General features: G+C 50.2%; 5 protein-coding genes and 1 non-coding gene across 6 annotated transcripts; 3 read left to right on the forward strand and 3 right to left on the reverse strand.

Annotated features, from left to right (window-relative positions):
• Positions 1-1676: 1676 nt before the first annotated feature.
• TRVA0_001S03070 (C2H2 finger domain transcription factor) lies at positions 1677-4434 on the forward strand (the record flags this gene model as incomplete). The annotated part of the gene is made up of 2 exons (XM_076681799.1): positions 1677-1725; positions 1823-4434. 2 exons carry the CDS (start codon positions 1677-1679, stop codon positions 4432-4434), a joined length of 2661 nt encoding a protein of 886 aa, XP_076543756.1.
• Positions 4435-5848: 1414 nt separating this feature from the next.
• Positions 5849-6754, reverse strand: RPL32 (60S ribosomal protein eL32 RPL32). Its single transcript, XM_076681800.1, has 2 exons — positions 6699-6754; positions 5849-6360 (listed from the first exon to the last, which is right to left on the reverse strand). The coding sequence occupies exon 2, from the start codon at positions 6358-6360 to the stop codon at positions 5962-5964; it is 399 nt and encodes a 132-aa protein (XP_076543757.1). The 5' UTR covers positions 6699-6754; the 3' UTR covers positions 5849-5961.
• A 729-nt stretch (positions 6755-7483) lies between these two features.
• Positions 7484-8101, forward strand: ROX3 (Rox3p; the record flags this gene model as incomplete). Its single annotated transcript, XM_076681801.1, has 1 exon — positions 7484-8101. One exon carries the CDS (start codon positions 7484-7486, stop codon positions 8099-8101), a length of 618 nt encoding a protein of 205 aa, XP_076543758.1.
• Positions 8102-8427: 326 nt separating this feature from the next.
• On the reverse strand, positions 8428-17835 carry TRVA0_001S03136 (uncharacterized protein; the record flags this gene model as incomplete). The annotated part of the gene is made up of 4 exons (XM_076681802.1): positions 17699-17835; positions 17570-17643; positions 9351-17522; positions 8428-9294 (listed from the first exon to the last, which is right to left on the reverse strand). Exons 2-4 carry the CDS (start codon positions 17570-17572, stop codon positions 8428-8430), a joined length of 9042 nt encoding a protein of 3013 aa, XP_076543759.1. The 5' UTR covers positions 17573-17643; positions 17699-17835.
• Positions 17836-18791: 956 nt separating this feature from the next.
• TIF3 (Tif3p) lies at positions 18792-20382 on the forward strand (the record flags this gene model as incomplete). The annotated part of the gene is made up of 4 exons (XM_076681803.1): positions 18792-18877; positions 18942-18978; positions 19030-19083; positions 19139-20382. The coding sequence occupies exons 2-4, from the start codon at positions 18975-18977 to the stop codon at positions 20380-20382; spliced, it is 1302 nt and encodes a 433-aa protein (XP_076543760.1). The 5' UTR covers positions 18792-18877; positions 18942-18974.
• A 455-nt stretch (positions 20383-20837) lies between these two features.
• Positions 20838-21723, reverse strand: TRVA0_001S03180. The gene is made up of 2 exons (XR_013062045.1): positions 21373-21723; positions 20838-21307 (listed from the first exon to the last, which is right to left on the reverse strand). It is a non-coding gene; the product is annotated as an uncharacterized misc_RNA (transcript).
• Between the last annotated feature and the right edge of the window lie 115 nt (positions 21724-21838).

A 21838-nucleotide genomic window follows, 5' to 3' on the forward strand; every position in this document is an offset into this window, starting at 1 on the left:
GTTTTCTACAGATAAATTAATTAATTAATGAATTCGTATATACGGCGTAAATATGTGCGGCATTATTTCTGGGGTGAAAATTTAATTATCCGAAACGCGCTGTTAATAAACGCGAAACCCAGCCGCTTGTCCCCCATGGCATACTGTATATGAATCCCACTCATTCAATTGCGTTGTCAACCAAATTACGCACTCTCATTCAACCTGGCTCAATTCCTCCGCGGAGCGGAGCCACGGGAGCTCGAGGGCTGGCCCTCGAAAAAAAAAACACACCACCGCCGCACTAATGGGGACTCCCCCCTGGGGACACCGCTTTGCGGTGGGTGGATCAAATGGTTAAAATAACACCGCCACAAGGCCGTAGCACCGCCACTATTTTTGAGATGAGAAAGGATTGCAGTAGGCGGCAGGAAAAACGAGAAAAAAAATTCATCAGCTATTTCATACACCGCCGTACACGACAATTAACCGGGCCGACAACTCGCCATGTCCCTACCTGTCTCTCTGTCGCGTCCCACCACGGCACTGCCGGGTCCCAAATCCCGCCGGCATAACAGTTCACTCTCACTTGTTGCATAGTATCGCACAGATGGAGATGTTTTTCTTCTGTCGCCAATACTCTCTACCCACAATTACGTATATCATATATAGCAGCCTGCGGCGAAACGGAGAACTTCCTGGCGTCCTCCCCACGCACAATTACAACTAGGCCGGCACTTCTCCCGACTGGCCGGGCCCCACCTGGAGGGGGGGCGGGGGGGAGCGAAAGAGTCTCATTTGCTTTTGATCGTTTTTCCCCACGCTTTCCCAATTGGGAGGTTTTTTTTTTCTGGTGGGAGACTCCCCGCTTGGATCGCGATATCCGGGGAACCTCCCCCCCTCACTCCCCTCCTAAGAACTCCAAGGTGTCGTTTGGAGTTGGCTTCTTTTTTTCGGCTGCGTGGGCGTTGAGTTTTGCGATGACGCAGCAGCCAAGGTCTTAGGGAGGGGGGTTCATCTAGAAGTAATAGAGAAGCACGAAGTTTGGAGAACCCCAGGATTTGGGGAAGCATTCATTTGATAGATTAATAGAATAAAAAAGAGAACTGTGGAGGTAAAATTGGAGAGGGAGGGGTAACGAATGGACTTAAAACAAATCGATCATCAGCTTTAGTATTCAATGAAAGAGGTACAGCCGTTCTAGATATATTTTCATTTTTTTTTCACTATCCCCACAGCGCGACCATTCATGAAGGGATAGCTGAGAGTACATACGGATACGTACACCAAACGCACGTAGGTGGCTCACAAATTTTTGGGGGCCCACTCATCTATCGCATATTACTAGCTATAACTATACGCCAATTTTTTTTTTGCTTCTTCTGGTCTTTAATATCTTGGCCCCTCACTGCCGCCCCTCTGTGTCTTTCTGCGTGGGTGGATGTGATATAGGCTATAATTCTCCCTCTTTTCACACTCCATCTTCGTTTCTCTTCATTTGCTTCTTTACGACCAGTCCTGACGAATAGGGCTTTCTAACTTTTGTTTGTTTGTTCTGTTCTTTTTTTTTTCTGCCTCTGTTTTTTTTTGGTTTAAAAGATCATATCGTCTCTGTATTGGTCTATTCTAAATTGCACACTTTATTCCCCGAATTAATACATATATATCCGATGTCGAATCCATCGTCGGCAGTTCCTATGGATTCCTCAGGATCCAGTAATCCCCATAAACCCGCTGGTGGAGTTGGTACGTGATAATTTTCCCTCCAAAAAAAAAATTGGACGATTAGCGTCCAATCATCAAACTATTCGCGACAAAAAAACTAACAAAGATGAACTAATAGAAAAGCCGAAACCCAAAAATGTCAAGAAATACCGGTGCTGTTACTGCGACCGAGCGTTTTCACGGTCCGAACACCGCTCCAGACACGAGAGATCACATACCAAAGAACGTCCATTCCACTGCCCCAAGTGCCCTTCGACATTTGTCAGAAGAGACCTACTGCTGCGCCATGACCGCACAGTCCACGCAGTGCGAAATGGCGTCCCCGGGACCGCCAAACCACGAAAAGGTTCCACAGCAACGGGGGAGAAGAAAAACCTGTCGACTCTCGCCTCAGCGGCCAGCGAATCCAAACACGATCCGGTAGACGTCGACTTCAATGCCGCCGTACTAATGACCGAGCTCCACAACTCATTCCACAAGACGAAACCTAAGGCTCTACCTTCACCACCGTCACAGGAATACCTGCCTCCACTATCGTACAACCCGCTTGATATCAAACCTTCCACAGTACCCCCGCCTTCTTCGTCTTCTCCCTCAATGGGTGGAGGCGGCCTCCACGCGGGGTCACCGCACTTTGCGCCTTACCATCACCGCGAGTCGAACGGCACCGCGCATCTACAGCAGCCGCCGAGCCAAGGTCTCACTGGAAACAACCCGGGCCCCTCAACGTCGTACTGGAGTGGACCCCCGCCGCCGCACCCATCCTCTGGCTCTGTATCTGGTCCCTCTGGCCCCTCTGGCCCCTCTGGTCCGGGGGTCCTTGGTAGTGCCCCGAGTAATGTGTATCACCACGCCCACCAGCCATTGCCCATACATACCCCACAGTTCGACCCTTCATGCTCCATCTCGTCCCTCCTGAAATTCTTCCACGAGACGGAGTCTGTCAAACAGCCCATGGTCTCGGCGCCTACTCGGGTGCAGTTGAACCGGTACCTGGCGACCTACTTCACCTACTTCCACCCGTACCTACCCTTCCTGCACCCACAAACGTTCGACCCTGCGACGGTCGCGCCCTCCCTCCTGTTCGCGGTGTGCTCAATTGGCGCTCTCATATGCCACGAGAACAATATGGCGTCAGCTCTCCATACTTCGTCCAAGATGCTCGTCTCGTCCATCTACGAGGTCAATAAGGATTTCCCTAACGCGAAGCCGGCCCCGATCTGGGCGACTCAATCGCTCATCCTCGCCCTCGTCTGCTCCTCGTGGTCGGGCGATCCCCGAGGGCTCGAATTCATCAGCACCATCCGCACTTCGCTGGCTAACATGGCCTCGGGGGCCATCTTCGAGACCAACAACGCCGAAAAGGACACCTCCTGGAAGAGGTGGCTCCATGAGGAGTCCATCAAGCGGACCTACTTCGCCGTTTTCGTCGTTTTTGGCTCTCTGGCCGCCGTGTTCAACTACCCTTCGGCCCTGGCCACCAACGATATCCCGCAAAAGACCATGCTCCCTGGATCGGAGCTTCTGTGGAACTCTTCGTTCAATTCGGAAAACGACTGGTACTATTATTACTCACGGGAACCCCCCTCGCCGACCTTTTCGCAGGCCTTCGACTGGCTCCTCCATAGCTCTGACCGCTCCAACAGCCATCACCCTCACAACCAACAGCAGCAACATCCGACACCTCCCCCGCCGTTCAATCTGACTCCGTTCGCTGTCAAAGTCCTGAGCACAGCTCTCTTCATCGAAGTGAGCTCACAGCAAAGGACTCCAGCCACCAATGACAGGATGATGGCGGCTCTGCGCATGTGGGAGCTATCTCTGAGGGACGTCCAGCCCGGTCAGGGCCAACAGCTGAGCCAGATCGCTTTGGCGAGCTGCTTCGTCACCCTCTCCAACCCCATGGAAGAGAGCATGAACATGCTCGAGGGTATGTCGCCGCTTCTGAACAAAATCCGCACCCAGCAGCACCCCATGATCATCTCCGGGTACATCATGAGTCTCGTCACCATGTCCCGGCTGGCCGTGGACCTGAGCTCCGTGCACGAGACAATTCGATACCATGTGCCCCACGATATATGCTCCGCCAGCGTCAACGCCTACGCCATGCTCAGCTCTACCGGACAGCTGCGCGGGTCGCAGCTCAACGCTCTCGTCTCGCGGTGCTTCGACCTCATCCAGGTCGCCTGCTTTTTGGGGTTGCGACTGACCAAGGTTCTCTTCTCCTCTCCGCTCGTCACCGCCTCCATCGAGGGCCTGCTGTGCGGGTTTGAGCTGAGCCTGGTGCTCGTCATGTGGATCCATCGTGTAGAGCAGGATATGTACTCTAACGAGCCTCTGGAAGAGGAAGAAGCGCTGCTGTATTCGGTCATTGAGTCCAAATGCATCGACTGCGGTCTTGAAAAGATGCATGGCCGCCTGGCGCCGGCAATCGCTGTCTTCACTGCGGACCTGCTCGAGTCGGTAGAGTCCTGGGGGCTCACCAACGTGCTCAGCCTGTCGCTCCGGTCAATTGCATACAACCTGCTCCCATCCACGCAGTCCCAGGCGCGAACGACCCAGTCGCCCCCTCCGCCACAGCCCCCGAACCGATCCAGCCCGTATCACCACGGGCTGCCGCCTCATCACCTACCCAATGCTTTACAGCCGCCTGCTACCGCGCCGCAGCTCTCCAACCTGCGCTCCGACCGCTCCACAGACGTCTTCTCGCTGCCGTTCAAGCCGCTCTAACGATCTTTTTTTTATTTAACTATCCCACTCTTTATTTATTCAATCTTAACGACTCTCAGTTTCTCCTCCGCGTCAATATTTAGTTCCAGGTCTCTCGTAGGCGAGTAAGGCTGTAACAACTTTGTTACCCTGCTTGCAAATGTACCTGGAACACTAAACAAATTTGTAACGAGAATGTATTCGAGGGCCAGCCCTCGAGCTCCCCCAAACCCCCGTCAACATCATCCCTCCACGTAGCGGAGCCCCAGGGGTTTTAACGCTGTTAATGGAGTTCACTTCCGCAGAACTGTAATACTGTTTACAAATGGCTTGTAACGTAAATGACTTATTACAAATTTGTTACGTAGTCGACAGACCCTATCACACAATGTCAATACCAATTTGTGCTAGGGGTGGGTGCACCGAGGCAGATTCGGACTGTGAATCCGACGCGTTGGTCGGGCGGGATGACGATGACGCCGAGCACACGGGCCAATTGAACAAGCTAGTGGACCATTAAGGAAAGTCTATGATTAACTTTTTACATGATTATTGGAGGCATATGATTGATGTATCTTAATTACTAGATACGATAGATTGGAGATATACAAACTCATTTGCTTGATGTCTGATCTATTACCCCAGTAGATGGCCGTATAGAATGGTAAAGATATTTTAGAGGCTCCGCGCATGAACAATCAGAGATCAGTGTAATTTCCAAAGCTCTACCCATTCTCACAATTCTCTTTATAGAAGAAGAAGTCCTGGGCGTATGAATGCACGATCATAGCCCCTCGCATATTTTTTGTGGGCATTAAAGACCTGCCTAGGCAGCCCGCCCACAATTACGTACGTCAACCTTCTTTACACCGTGGAAATTATGCGAGGTTCTATCCGTTGGTTCAGGCTCCTATACCAGTGGAATAGACTTGGTAAACGAAACAGATGACGAAGACGAGTTGATTTCTTGAGGGGCATTTTTTGATAGAATAATGCGCCATTTGCCAAGATCAATTACGCCCATTATATCACAATGAAAAATGGAATCATGCATAGCTCAGAGATGTTCAAATTACGCGTACTGCTTCAAATAATCTTGCTTTAACCCCGGGGCCACGTCAGCTACCATCCCACTCTTTTAAGTCCCTCGACTAAGTCCGTAGAGAACCAATTCCTCCGCGAAGCGGAGCCCATGGGGGGTTTGGGGGACTGGTCCCCCCAAGTAACCAACCCGCTTGATTATAGCTTGTAACAGATTTGTTACGATGCTTGCAATTAGCTTGTAACTAATTTCCCGTTACACTGTTGGGAGGTTTGCTACGCAGAGGTAACATCCAAGGGATCGAGAGCACACACCTATCCAGTGTATAATCCCCCCAATGGCCCTCGAGTACACAGGGGTGGAATTCTAGACGGGGATCGAAGGAAAGAATAGGATCAATTGTACAATATTTTACGCTACGCGCAGCTGTGTGCTTACACAGGGTGATGGAAAAGCAAGAGAATATTAGGTCAATTGTACAATATTTTATTTTCAAAACCATTAAATTAGGCCTCGAGTCGGAGTCGGCCCTGTGGGTTAGTGACCTTGACACCCAAAGCCTTGGCCTTCTCGAGGATCTCGACTCGCTTTCGGGAGGAAACGTTGTGGGCAATCTCGGCAGCGTAGGTCTTGGCGTGGAGCAGGAGGAGCTCAACGTCCTTAACGTTAGAAACGAGGAAAGCCTTGTGGCCAGATGGCATCATGTGTCGGGTCTTCTTGTTGGAGCCGTAGCCGATCTTTGGCATGGCAATGGTGCCTCGGAATCGTCGTCGGACGCAAGAGTCAATACCCTTTGGCTTTCTCCATGATTCGCCAACTCGAGCGTATCGGTCAGAGTGGTGTCGCTTGAACTTCTTGTTGCCGTGCTTCTTGACGATCTTTGGGTGTGGGAGAGAGGCAGCCATCTATATTATTCGGTTAGTCTTCTTTTCATCAATCGTTCATCCTAAAGAGAGTATCATTATGCGCGTATTTCATGTTGAAAAATTTCACCCAAGCCGAATATTCCATCAAATACCATATGTTCATATCGAAAAATAACTTCACAGCGTCCAACAGGGTAAAAAAGAATGTCGTTCCAATAGTAATACAAGCCCTCCAAGTACCACCAAATACCAATATAGATACCGCCAAGTATATCACCTCCAGTAGGTCTTTTCGCACCAAATCAAAACGAATCAACAAATAGCGAAATCGAACGACACAAATCCTCTCTCTCTTTTCTCAATATATTTCCACATACCTTTAATAAATGTTACCGATTGCGGGTGTCGAGTTTTGTCGAATGGTTTTTGTTGAGATTTGTCGAGTGGGCCTGGGTATGCGCTCCCGGCGCACGGCCACGCCGAAAATTTTTGCGTGCGGGCGAGCGCAAGTACTTAACTGAACTGAGCTAATTACGTTATTTGTCAACCGCGGATTTCTAAAGTTTTGTTTTTCCTCTTTCCTCCCAACGACCGCGAGCGCACGCCACCTCTTCCTGCGGAGGGCCCAGTGTGACTGTTGGTCACGTGAATAGCCCTAACTCACCGTCCATTTCTCTCTTCACCATCCTTACCCGGTAAGCCCCAAACTTCATATCAATTGGATATATATTGCAACTTTGTAGAATCGATTTGAGAATATATGCAAAGAAATATTGTCAGCTGCTCACTAATCCCACAAGCCAATAGAGTTGAATGGGGCTAAAACCAGGGGTAATACTGTAGTGATGCTGCTGTATGCACGAGTCCTCCTCGAGAATTACCTAACCACTGTACCGGTATCATACTACATGTATGTGTACCGGCTATTTAGCTAGGTACACGTAACTTGATTCCTACTTTTGCCCAATTTTTGCAGTTTTCTGCGGTTTCTGCTGCAATTACCATGGGCCCGTATTCGCTATAGCCGCGGAGATTGCAGCGGCTTTTCGCGCTTTCCTCCCAATGCGGTCCCCACCAAACCCACCCACAGCTGCGCGCAAATCACCACATTTTAAAGCATTGCGAAGGCAGGGGTGGAGAAGGCATAGGAGACGACCCCATCATGCCGACTCCTGATCCCGTTTCGTCGTCATCACTCTATCTGGTGTCGGATGAAACCATCGAACGGTCTAGACCCTCGGCGGCGACAAGCCTGACGAAGCTATACGGACTCTCAGACTTGGCTGGGTCGGTAGCGCGGTTTGATCCCGCGACAGGCGAGAAGCGCAAGCTGCGTAAGTCGTACAAGAACCAGATCGCTGATCTCGCAGGCAAGCACGTCATTCCGACGTCGACTTCAGGATCCGGGTTCTCGCTGCTGGACCTGGCGCGAATGCCGCCCAAGAGCGGTTCGACTAGTCTTGTGCCGCCGCTCGACGATAAGCAGCTGTCGTACGCGTTGAGTCTTGATAAGACGCCTGCTACGGGTATCCCAGACTTTGACATTGCAATGCTGGCGTCACCAAACTTCCTACACCAGCAGCAGGTGCAGCAGCAACCAAATCAGCAGCCCCAAAACCTCAAGTCGAAGAACTTTAGAAATGGGTTGGCGCCTTTGACCGCTGGAGAGTCTTCCAATGACGATTCTACCAATGCGGCGGCACGAAGATTAATGAAAAAGAAGAAACGAATGACCTCTGACGAACTTTCTAGCGATGATGTGAAACGACGAAAGCGGTAGTCACTCAATTGGTAGCCCCCTACTTCCCCATTGGTCCCGGGACATTGCTTGATGGCGGAGACGGGATGCTAGGACTCTTTTTCAATTGAGGCTATGACCATTGAGTGAGTACCCACTATTCAATTTTGAACACCGAGTAGTGACAGGTCCTCCTCGTCCTCTTCCTTGCTTCACCTTTGAACTTGTTCAAGAGTACTGTTAACAGAATGCGCCGTTACAAAAGGATGGGGTCGATTTTGGGAGAGATTGAATTAATAATGAATAAATAATGATTATAAAATAAAAAAAAGTTAATACATCTCTATAAGCACAAAAATATAAATAGATCAAGGATTGTTGGAGAACATTCGTTTCAAGAACCGCGTCTTCTTTTTCAGCCCTCCGTGCCCATGGCTAGTGTGCGGATCTTTTCCACCGTCGCCTTCGACCTCTTCTGACTCGCTAACTTCTTCGTTGACATCGTCTTCACTTTCGCTAGTGCTCTCAGACTGCTCTTCATCTTGTTTTTCGCCATGGAGAGCGCCATTCGCCGTCTCTGTAACCTTACGTCGCAGCTTCTGCAACGGCGAAGACGGAAGTGAACTGTGCGATGGGTGGTCGTTATGTTGCATCTCGCCTTCGACATCTTCGCTAATTCGCGATGGATTGTTATTGATACTGTGCACAGGGCTCAGCAACGCACTGCTGCTATTATTGCTGTTGACAATGCCTTTGACAAAAGATGTCGCTCGCGCTTTTAACGTTGGGCTGGAGTGCTCCTGAGCCGACGACTGTAATGGCGTTGATAACCCCTCACGATTGGCGCTACCAGTATCTGACGGCTTGGAAGACTCGTTTCGAAGACTGGTTGTAGACCGACTCTTGCCAAGCTTCCGCGATGGTCCCCTCTCCTGGAGTGATGCAGTGCTTGCGTTAGCAACCGACTGTTTAGCCCGAGGGTCGGTCAAATCGGAAACTGACGTGAACGATACGTAGTTCGAAATCTGCCGCAACGGCTGGTACTCATGCCGCTTTCTATGTTTCGTGAACTTGTTGCTGATCAGAGCACCAGTATGCTGGAATAACGTCTTGATCACGTCCTTCTTGAGCCGCAACGCCAGATCCAGATTGGACCACATTTTGTTCTTATACTCATAACCTGGCAGGCGGATAACAAACTCGTGAATATCGGTAAGATTTCGATGTCCCTGGCCCTATTAACACACTTAGTTAGCATATTCTCCCTCCCGCCAAAAAAAAAACCACATACCTTGTACGACACGCATAGAGTCGTAGAATCAATCTTAATATCCACAATGCTCATGTAGTTCGATGCTCGCTTGACCATAACAGCAAAGTCGTCTCCATCAGTCTTCTCGTCTTCGTGGTGCTTGCCATGATGATGGTGATGGTGATGCGAGGTGCCAGCAGAGCCACTGCCATGCTTCTGCGACGCAGCAGAACCAATGCTATGCTTCTGCGACGAAAAGCTGTACAAACTGGTTGTCTTGTTGGCTCGCTGCGCAGACAAGAAAGAGCTCGCATCGTTGCTCCCAGGTGAAATATCTCGGTTGTTGCCCTTCTTGTTAGATACCGTCAAATTCGACGAAAACCGGCCATTCGCAAATGAAGATGACTGGCGGAGCGCCCGGTTGGCCACTGGCCCTCCTGCACCGCCAAATGCTGGGTTCTTCACCCACGAAGACGAAGTGCTAATACTCTCCATATCGGAGGGGTCGTCGCTACTTATTGTCGAAGAGCCACCAGTGTTGTTGACAATCGACATATTGTCGCCTGAAGAAAATACCACTCCTTCAAACACGTCATCGTCGTCATCGTCGTCATCATTATCGTTGTCCTCCTCGCCGTTTTTCGACTTGCTCAACTTATTCACCACAAACGGACTCTCGGTCTCGCTGCTGGCCGGGAAAATATACTCAAACACCTTCTGGCCTGTATCGTGCTCAAGCTGGACTTTCAGGGGCAGCAACTTGACATAGAAATAATCCATAATCGGAATACCACCAATCGGGTCCAGCAGGGTCCACTCCACATAAATCAGCTTCTCGCTATCAAAGGTGACATTCGAGCTGTTGTCAACATATGGAGAGAACATTTCTGGGTAGAGCGCATTCGGAAGCAAGTTGAAGCCCTGCATCATGCCAACTTCAACGGTGTTCGAGTTGTATCCTTCATCGGACTCGATTCGGTTAAACGACGCATCAGCCAATCCAATGTCAAGGAACGGCTTGCGGTCCTCGCCTAGAACGTGCCAGATAATCTGGTCAGCAGCAATGGACCACTTCATGAGCATACTGGTGTTATCGTGACTCTTCTTGTGGCCGCGCTGCAGACCAGTTCGAATGGCTCGCATCATGACCACAAGTTCCAGCACAACATGCTGATACTCAACTTCAATCTTCATCAGGTCCTCACTCGCCTGCTCCTCCAAATCACCCAGTCGCACGTAGAATTCGTTTCTCAAATCCTCAAGCTGTTGAATATCTCGCTGCAACTGGTTCAGCTTCTCAACTGCCCCGTCCAGATCACTGAAATCAGTAGCCAAAAGCACTTCCTCTAATCTCTCGCTAGTTTTCTGGTGGCCGGGTTCACTGTATACTAACAGGTCCACTGCAATCGTATACACAGCAAAATACTGCTCCGAGTCACAGGTGGCAACAACCTTGGGGAAATCCACAGTAACCCTGTTTGATCGATAATTCTCACACCGCACAACCTTGGCATTAAACTCGGCCCTGTCCGTCGTCGATCCACTGCGAGACGCAATCTGCTGCACGCGCAGGGAATTGGGCTTATCATATCTCAGCGTCGCAGTTGTCCTGCTCACTACCAGCTGGCTCGACAATGGTTCGCTATCATAGCAGATCTCCAACGCAAGCCACGGTGGCCAGTTGGCTGCCTTCTCACACCCATAGCTATTTGTGCCAAACACCATCACGGACCCAGCCGCCAAATCTGCCTGGCTAAGTACAAAGAACTGAGCATCTTCGAGCAGAACACCGTACCGCGTCTCAACCAAACCAGACACCTCGTCGTCCTCATTATTGGCATCAATGACACTGATGATGTTGAGCTCAATATTCCGCGAGGTTACCATCACGCACTGCGACGAGTTTTGATCGCTAACCAACTGTATCTGTGGCGAAGACAACTTGACCAAATACGAGTCCGTACACGAAAGGGACTCGTCCTTCAGAGTTCGCAGGTCCTTCTGGAAGTTATCCTTCGCGTTTTCACTACCATCACTGGAAACAATTCTTCTGGAGCTCGCCCCCCGTCGGCTATGGGGATGGTCAGGGTGCTGCTGGTCAGATTCAGATTTGTCTTCCGAATGACCCTTGAAGATGGTTCCAAGAGCCTTTTCCACTTGTTCCTTAGTGCTGCTAGTTGGCGATTCTCCACTGTTTTCGCTCGACTGCGATTGAGCATCGTCGTTATCAAAGCCATCCCGCTGAGATTTTGATTTGGCAATCATATCCTCCACGTACTTGATCGCCTTTCGAGTAATAAAGTAGGAGTATGCTCGCCGATCCCCTACCTTGTGCAGGTATCTGTAGACAGCATTTCGAACCGCGTTGTTCCACTTCAGCTGTATATTGTGAATCATGAACCGATTATTATATTTGTTCTCGGCCTTCGGGTCAACCATTTCCTCCATGCCCTTGATTCCCGCATCGGCTTCGGAAAACTCCCCTGACAACACAGCGAGAAGCGACTGTCGACGTCTCTCTAACTTGGAAATCCTCTGTTTAATCAAATTCACCCTCTCTTCGATACTTGGCTCTCCGGGATAAACTTGCAAATCCTTCAACAAAGAATCCAGCGTCGCGTCGTCAGTCTTCAATTGCTCCTCCAACTCGCTAATTCGATCTCGCAGAAGCATGTGCTGGGTAACTTCAGGGTGACTCTTTCCAATCAAGCAGTCATGCACTGGCTCATTGCCAAACTTAATGTACTCCTTCCCATTGTCAGTTCGCACAGCCGTGGTTTTACCGGAGTGGTCCGTCTGACGGATATATGTCCACCTTGGAGTGTAGATCAGCGGCAACACAACAATCTTCGGAGTATTTTTGATTGGAATATTCTCATCCAATTCAACGTAGTCATCCATATCAATCCAGGTAAGGTCATTGTCGCTAATCTTGAAATGCCCAGCAATCTGAGAGGTTGTCGCACTGTGATTAGTATGCTGCTCAGTTGTGGCATACGAAGAAGAGCCTGGTGAGTTCTCTGACTGGACATCCAGCTGCTTAGCTAGAAGCTCTTGAGGAGACCGTTCTTTGAATTGACCCAATATAACCCGCATATCAGTGCCTTGGAAATCAAACTCGCCCATGTGGGTCTTCATCTTCCACCGCTTTCCTTTCTCTTCCTCTCTTCGCTGGTGTAGATCCATAACAAAGCTGTCAATCTTCGCCTTCAAACCAGTCGATGCTTGCTTATTGTGCTTCGTCAAATTATCAGACCGCGGATGTCGATAATTGTGTGCGAAATACAGTGGCGACAGAAGCAACTTGTACTTGACAGTGAACAAGTGTCGACTAAATTTGGGCTTCTTCATGGAGGAAGCCTGGAAGAGATTGCCTGCCTTGGTTGGAAGCGATAATGACCCATCAAACAGTCCCCACCATTGGAGGAAATGGTGAATAACCTTCGGCGAAAGATGCGCAGTGTTGTAGCTCTGCCGCTCGTCAATTTCCGGCGAAGTAACCGCAATCGCCATATGCACATACTGACTTCGGAAGCCCTTATATGCATCGTGAGACTCGTACGCTTCAATGAATTGAGGTTTGGTTAGCTGCACTTCATAATGGGGCTTGAAGTCGGAGGTCCTTTCCATAGATCCTGGCTTATCCATCTCAAACAACAGGCCCATTACCCACTGAACCTTCCCACTGAGCTTCATAATAACCTTGCTAAACGAGCCGACTTCCTGGAATGAAGGGACAGACATGAGCGCGTGCCTAAAGTCGCACTCCTTCTTGAGGTAATCTTGTTCAGATACAGCATAGTTTGGTACGGCCATGATATACTCCTCAGAGTCGACAATCAGCAGCTCTTTGGGGTTGTCGTCATGGTTCACACGTAAAACAACATTGTTCCTCCAGCCCATCAAGAAACCAGCACCCTCGCTGAGAAGCTCATACGGACTTCGCGATCCTTTAAGCAGCAAAAACACGTCACCCTCAGCCCAATTGAACGTCAATCGAGCATGGAATATATACCGAATCTTATCCCAAAAGCCGAGCTTTGGTGAGGGATCGATGGGCGGCTTTGAAAACGAATCAAAGGCCTGCATGATAGTCTGGATGGCCGGTTGGATTGAGTTTGCCCAAGTAATTCGTGTCGGATTTATGGAACTGACAGTCGTATTCAGCTCGGTGTACATTTTAACGGACGAGACTGTTCGTATCACCTCAATGATATACTTTTGTAAGTGGTAGCTCTCTGGCTGTGACACTGCATGAGGCACTAATGGGACATTGATTCGTCGAATCGACCCTTCATCTAGCCACAGCTCCTCGGCCAGCACAAAGTTGCCACTCAGTTTAATCGAAGTCAGCGACTGGTCCTGCGATGGAGCCAATTCAGGGAAGTGGAGCAAGGGCAATGGATAATCACGGATCTCGCACCGCAACTCGGCAGCCTTCAAGTCAAAATATAGCGGAACAAGAAGAGTGAATCGCGTGTCCAATGGGAGGCCTTTCCCCACATTGTGGAGGAACTGGCGCAGTTGCTGATCATCAAACTGTGGTTTCCTAATTAACAGGTCCATATTCCGTACGAAGGCATAGAACAACAACGGATCGGATGAGTAATCGACAATTCGTTCATTAGCAGCGGTGTCTTGATCCACCTGATCTTGGCCCCAGATGCGCTCAATGTTCTCTTTCACAGCAGCGCGCTGTGCCTTCAAAGCCTTGTTAAAGGCACGAATCCAACATGTTGAGAAGTTGCGCTGCATCTTGTTGCGCGCTTCCTCTACAGTGACCTTAGAAGTTTCAGAGGGCACAGTTGGCGCAGTCATCTTATAATGTGACTTCCTTCGACGATGTAGCGAACTCATAAACGTACGACTGGGTGTGATACGGCGTTTCTTAACGTCGCCTGGGACTTCTGTGTGAGAGCTCTTATGAGAAAAGAGTGAAGCCGACCCAAAAGTGTGCGCCTTTTTAATCTTGCGTGTTTCCTCGTCCGTTCCCTCGCTATTGATACTGGAACTTGACGTATGGCCGGATTTTAGATTTGTCAATGAAGGATGGGTCCGTCTCAATTGAGGTACGCTCTGTTTGCCTCTCAGCGCAGCAGACTTTGCAGACTTTGCAGATCTTGCAGACATAATGGCGTCTACTTTAGCCTCGAACGCTCGTTCCTTTTCGAATCGCTTCTTCTGCTCCCGCATACCCACCTGGAAGATAAGTCCCAGCTGAGATTCAAAGTGATCATCCTCCATGGAAAGTAATAGGACTGGAGATTTGATACGCACTTTGGGGATATTGGGCATCTTGTTCCTCTCCTTGGGGCGGCTAACTGCCTCGTAAAATTCATCATCATTTCGATAGCGTCCCTGGAGATTAATAATCGCCTTGAAAAGAGTCACAGAGTTGTCCAAAAGCAAATGCGTAATAAACTGATTCGGCGTGTTCACCCTCATCCCGTCAAATTGGAGGAGGATATCCTCTTCGTCGGTCCCGCCGGCAGATGAGTGCTTGCCCTCAGCATTATTCTTGAACATAGCATGTGCGCCCTTGAGCGAAATCAGGCGGCAGTAAGCCCTCGGGATATGGGGGTGCATAGAGTAGAGACGAATGGCCTTAGCGCGACACTTGGGCATGCCTTGTGCTTTTTTGTGCACTTCAAGGTTGTTAGTCTCGAGCATAGCATGGACGTTATTAGGCAGCTCAATCTTGATACGGATGTTTCCAGTCTTGACAGCGCACTCCAGAATGCTCTTCATCTGAGTCTCCGACGGCGGCTTAGACGATCGCTTTTTCCTGACAGACTGGAGATTGCCGTGCGCATCGTCAACGTCGAGGGCAAATGTGTGGCCGAGCAATCCCACCGCGAGAAGAGAGAGGAAGTGGAGGTTAATGTCGTACTTGAGCAGAACATCGTTCAAGTTAACATTGCACTTGAGGTCATCCGGTCTGGTGGTTGCAAGCGAAACAGATAGCGCTGGCGCCTGCAGGAACCGGTTCAAGTCATTCTTGGCCAGTTCATAGGGCTCAATAATCTTGTACCCTTCAATGCCTTCCATGATAATGGCGAGCTTGCGGCGGTTATCATTGATACACTTGTATTCGAGCACAGAGTTTGTCATTTGCAGAGTCAGTCCCCTCGTCGATTCGTCGCCACTCTGGTCATGGTCGCTGGCCACAGACACAGCCGTGTTGGCAATCTCAATCTTAAGCTTCGAAATCCATGGCGGCAGCTGCTGCAGCTTGTTGGGGTTTTTAGCCCGCTGCTCAGCATGTCGTGGGATATTCTTCAAGTGCAGGAATAACTCACGCACGCCCTTGAATACTTCTCGTTTCGTTAGCAGCACATTTGCATTTGACAGCACGCCGGAAATGTTAACAGAGAGCTTGGGGTTCATGACGGCATTGAACTTGAGGAACATATCCTCGGAGAGAAACACGTCGTAGCGAATGCCTGATGGAGACCTGTACCATGTATCATAGGAGCTGATTTGCAACGATGCGTCCAAGCTGTAATTCATATTGTCCTCATCGTTCGAGTGACTAGACTCGAAGTTACAGTGAATCTTTGAAGAGCTTGAAATGACCATGGACTTTTGAGTGTCGTCGTCATTAGCTTGGTTTTTGCTACTCTTGCTGCTGGGCAAGAGCAGAATGCGTGCCGCCGGCTCGTCAATGGTAAACTTAATGGCGGTCCGCGGGTAGAGGCGCTGCAGTGATTCTGCAGTGAGCGAAAAGCCCTTGCCGGCAGGAACTGACACCGAGGAATCCTTGCGCGACAGGGCTCTGAGTATCAGCGGCACGTGGTGGGTCGCCAGATCCACAGTAGGGGAAGTAATATTAATATTAGCACGGAACACGCTCTCGTTAGCAAATGTGCTGTCGTCACGGACGTATTTGAGCGTTTTCGAGAAAATGTTAGTTTTGGAGATCATTGTGACCATGGGTATGTAGACGAGCTCATCGGCTGACCGTTTGGTACGGGCATCGTCATCGATGCCAAAGGAGACCGAGCTGATGGCAAATATAGCCTGGTGCGCCGAGTCGTTTTCTGAGAAGAAGAGCTTGAACCCCGGTGACTTGGGGTTGAGCCTTCGCAAGTCAAGCGAGAGGTCCTTGGCCCTGGCGGCAAACTTGACTGCGTTCTCGTCCGCGTCTACCATACCCCGCGGACCGGCCGTGAGGTCAAATATAGCAACATACATGGCTTTGAACTCGACTTCTTTGACCAATTGCACCATCAAGGCGCCGACCTTGGTCAAGGTCTTGACGTCGTGGTCGCTCAGCACGTATGACGGTGGAGGCGGCGACGGCGACGGCGATTTCTCTCTGGGGTGGGCCATGGCGATCTCGCGGCGCACTGTCTTGACTGATTCGAGAATGCCAAACAGAGTGTCCAGGTAGACGGCTGTCTTTCCCAGCTTGAGAGACACGGAGATATCCTTAAAAGAGAGGGCCCTGCGGTTAAGAATGCCAATAACCTCCAAATCAAACAAGTCGAGGAAGTCCCTAGCGTCTTCATCGGTTAGAGACTTGGCGATGTAGAAGTCCTGCAGCGAGAGGCGTAACGCCGCAGGGATTTCCTCGCAATTGAACTCCTGGCGCGTGTCCAGGGTACCTACAAAGTTGCTCTTGAGCGCGTTGGTCATGGTTCGCATGTCTATCTTGAGGTTGGCGCTGCCGAGAATGAGCGTGCCCACGCCGGTGTAGGTGATGGAGGTCGAAGTCGCCGAGAAGTTGACAAACGTCGTGTGCCTAACGATGTACCGCAGGATCTGGAACCCGACCGTTTTTTTGTTTGGAAACAGCGGCCACGAGTGCCCGCCATCCGCTTCTTCGGTAGACTCGGGCAAATCAAACGCGGGCTGCCGGTGGTCAGGCTTGTGGCGGAACGCCCGATATTCCGGGTGTAACACGACCTTGGAATCGAGCGTCAGGTCAAAATTGTTCATATACAAGCTGAACCACCCCGGACGGGCGACCGAGGGGCGATGGATCGAAATTCCGAGCTTGCCGACGGAGACATGCACGCCAGCTCGAGGCGTGAACGAGACGTGCCGGAGAGAGAAGTAGCCGAGTCGCTTAATGGACACCCCGGTCAGCACCCGGATCACTGCAAATACCAGAAACGACAAGACATAGAGCAGTAACAGGTACCCAAAGTTCGTAAAGATGACGCGCTGCAGAGACGGAAAGGCATCAATTGCCCTAGTATGCAGCATCTACACCAAGTTAGCTGTTAATTCGATAGATCTGTTGATTTACTTACCATTTTACCGTGCTGGGCTCTATCCACACAGGTGGGGAAGGAGGAATAGCAGGTAACGCCTTCACGGATGGTCCCTATTGTGACATCAAGTTAGTTCCCGAGAACCGCCTATCAATGGGGGATACGTACCAATTTGTTGAAATAGAAAGACTTCTATATGTAAAAATCGGCCCAATTCTTACGCGCTTTTCTTCGGAGCGGCGAATGGTGCCTTCTGCGCTTCGTATTCGCCTCAGTCAACAAGGCGGATTAATACGAAATCTGTCAGGTTGGCTTGTCTTTGATGTTCGCCGGGGTTGGGAGATAATAAGTATTTATCAGTTCCCTATCGGGCCCCCTTGCCCTGCATTCATTTTCTGGGCCGATTCTATACAATTGTAGTTCTTTTTTTAAGGCAATTACTGGTAAATATCTTTCTGGGATAATGTAATACAAAATTTTGGGCTTTCCCTGATTGATTCCACTGCCATATTCGTCGACGCACCATAGCTGGGTTAATTAATGATAGCAGAACAATGCCCCAAAGTTTAATTCAGCCAGCATTATAAAACGCCTGTATCGTCCAGGGGTAACCCAAACCGCTTCACAGCCATGCAGCTGATTGGCCAGTTATTACATAAATCGCAACGGTCGGAGTACATTGCGTACATTTCTTACGCAGTACGTAGTATGCTGTACTACTGTATACGTATACAGTATTGTTATCCCCTGGGCGAGCTGTCGCATTGCTCTTCTCCGAATGAGTGCAGATCCACGGAATAGCCTGTGTACCTCGAACCATGTATCACACTATATTCAATGGCTCTCTTGTGTTATCTCATAGCCCTCGTCAGCGAGCTCAACCCCAGAGGCAGACTTTAAAGCACAAATTGACGTGGACAGCCATGTGGTGCGGCTCGTGCGGCTCAAAGCGGGAGGGAGGGGCAGCGCGGCTGGGAGATGGAAGCGGGGCCACAAGAGTTCAGCCCCCAGCAAAGCACAATTGACTTGGGGGCCAGCCCCCAAACCCCCGTAGCTCCGCTTCGCGGAGAAGCACTACAAGAATAATCTCCGCGAAGCGGATCCCCAGGGGGGTTTGGGGGGACTGGTCCCCCCTATGAACCCCTCCAGCCACAGGTAGTGCGGCTCGAAGGGGGAGGGGCCACGCGGCTGGGAGATGGGGGCGCGCGAGGCCACAAAACTTTTTGGAAAAAAAATGTCCAACGCCACGACGGAAATACCATCCTAAGCAGTCTCCATTAGCTATTTGAAGTTGAAAGGAGCAGATATTTTTGCGTTAATCGACTGAGTTAGTTGTCGAAAAAAAGGGTGAGTGTGGAGCGAGTCGTTTTGGAGTAATTTTTTTGTGTTTGCTGACCGAGGTGGTGAAAAGTTAATTAAAGAGATTGGAAAACATCATTTCAATATGGGTACGTGGATTAAAAATATTCAGGGGGAACTCTCGGCTAACAGAAGGACAGCTCCAAAGAAAAATGTACGAAAGATGAACCTTGATGAGTTCATCAACAACCAGGGTAAGTTTTTTTTTTGTGGCGTGATTTGGCATGAAGAGCTAATCCCGAGTTATAGATTTTGGCAATGTTCCATCCGGCTCGTGGGCTGATGAGGATATGCCACTTCCAAGCTTCCCAGTGTCCTCTGCTGGCGGTGCTGGTCCTTCCGGTGGTCATCATCCATCCAGCGGTGGCTTCAACGACTCGTTCAATGACGACTGGAGCGCTGGCAAGCGAGGTCCGCCAGGCGGGTACCAGCGAGAAGGGTACCAGCGGGATGGGTACCAGCGAGAGGCTCGACCTCCGCGAGAGATTCTTCCAATTCCGGACGAGCCGCCATTCTACGCGCGACTGTCGAACCTTGACTATTCTGTGACTGAGGAGATCGTCCAGGAGCTGTTCGCCAACGAGCCAGTTGTGTCGATCAAGATTGTCATGGGCCAGGACGGGCGACCGCGAGGCTTTGGGTTCGTTGAGTTTGAGACGCGGGAAGCGCTTGAGCGTGCGCTGCAGCTGACGGGCCAGCAGTTGCTGGGCCGAGACCTGAGCGTGTTTGTTGCGGAGAAGCCGCGAAACTCGTTCGACGACGAGAAGTTCACCGGCGACTGGCGATCCAACCGACCGGGCCCATTGGGTCCACGGGAGCCACGAGAGCCACGAGAGCCGCGAGAGGCAGACGAGCGGGACTACGAGAACTGGGAGCGAAGGGGCCCGCTGCCTGCACCAGAGGGCGAGCGACGACGAACCAGCCGGTTCGACAACAAGGAGCGAGACTTTGACAGCTGGGAGCGAAAGGGCCCACTCTCTCCGCCACGACGAGGCGGCCCAGGCCGACGAACGGATATGCCATCCGACAGAACCGAAGCCTGGCGATCCGAGAAGCCGGCTCCTGCGTCGCGACCGCGAATCAAGCTGGCTCCACGAACCATTGGCGCCCACGACGTGACTCCAGAGTCTGCGCCAGCTGCCTCTCGAGGCGGTATCTTTGGCTCCGCCAAGCCAATTGACACCACTAAGAAGCTTCTCGAGGTTGAGCAGAAGGCCCAGGAGCTGGAGCAGGCCAAGATTGAGGCGGTCAAGCAGAAGCGGGAGAAGAAGCAGCAGCGAGACGACGTTGAGTTTGTGCGAAAGCGGTTCGACGTGCTCAAGACTGAGGATGAGGAGGAGGAGCCAGCCAAGGCTGCTGATGCCGAGGCTCCTGTCGAGAGCAAGAACAAGGACGAGCCGACCGAGGCCGAGCGAGTCCAGGCTGCTGAGGCCTCCAAGGCCGAACTTGAGTCCGACGACTGGGAGGTCGTCAAGGACAAGCGACGAAAGTAATGAAAGTATGAACAATAACCACCTGCTGCCTACTTACTGGTCAACAAAAAAAAAACGAAAATGGGTTACGAATGACGTGAGGAGGAAAAAGTTTTGGTTAGAAATGATCTTTGAAATATCCTGATGAGAATCTAATTCTATGTATTTTTGCTTATAAAATTGAATGTTTTCTAATACCTCTCCGCGAAGCGGAGCTACGGGGGTTTGGGGGCTGGCCCCCAAGGACAGGCGTAAGAACCAATTGACTTGGGGGCCAGCCCCCAAACCCCCGTAGCTCCGCTTCGCGGAGATCTTATGTAGCACTCAATGACCTCGCCATTCTTATCTTCAATTGATCAATTGATGCCTTCCAATATCTACTTGCAATTGCGGTAAAACTACACATCTTATATGCTTACGCAATGCAGTTCAATGGTTTTAAACGACAATCAATTTAATATAAGCCTTTGCCATGGTACAGGTACTAGGACGAATTGGTTCTAAATTATAAAAAATGGTGGTACCGGTAGATAAACCATAATTCTTTAAAGTAACAATAATCTCAAGGCCATAGGTTTGCTGTTGGAAATTCTGGTTTCTCTTCAATGCGATGGAAAACCATACATGGGGATAATTGGTATTACTATTACCATTCTGATAATATAGAAAAAAAATTCATTTATTGCCAGGTAGTGTGTCGTATGGTTCATTACAATATCCTATCAGCTTGCGGGTCATTCCATTTTTCGCATACTTAACCCAGACCCCCGTGGCTCCGCTACGCGGAGGATTATTAGATTCAATTGAGTCTCGATGCAGCACTGGTAATGATCAAATATATTTTACAATTTCCAATTTGAGCTCTCCTATAATGTTATAGAACTTCAAAAAAGGAACATATGTGGATCCCAAAGAGGGGGTAGAAATACCAGGAAGTTATACGATTCTCCAATTGGTTAGCAATGGCCCTTCATAATTTGGTAAAATAATTTACCGTAGCTATTATCATACTACGCAGTACCCGGTACAGTACAGTATATAGATATGCTCAAGATAAGAGCAGAGCACGTTGTACTTTTTTTTTCAAGCTGACAATGGTACCTGTAATATGCACCCCTCATCTAAATATACCATAGTACCGTACTACTGATGTAGCTTAAAGTCTCACAGACTCAACAATTCGCGAAAATAGAGCATGCATATGCAAACTGAGCCACAATCTTAAGGTCACATAGGATCGGTCGAGCAAATGGTACCACGAGGCGGAGCACACACCACGCAGATCGGCCCACCCCTCCGCGCAGCGGAGCCCCAGGGGTTTGGGGGGACTGGTCCCCCCAATTATGCTTAACCGCTCCAGTCGGTACCTACAATCGTACCATGCTGCATTCTCGTAGCTGTGATACGCAGAGGGGGCGATGGGGCACGTGCGGCTCAGCGTGCGGCTGGAAGGGGGGAAGGTTGCCCGACGCGGGCG

Source organism: Trichomonascus vanleenenianus (genome assembly GCF_965637985.1).
Source record: "Trichomonascus vanleenenianus strain CLIB 3782 genome assembly, contig: TRVA0_001S, whole genome shotgun sequence".
In the NCBI taxonomy this organism is placed as follows: Eukaryota; Fungi; Ascomycota; class Dipodascomycetes; order Dipodascales; family Trichomonascaceae; genus Blastobotrys; species Blastobotrys vanleenenianus.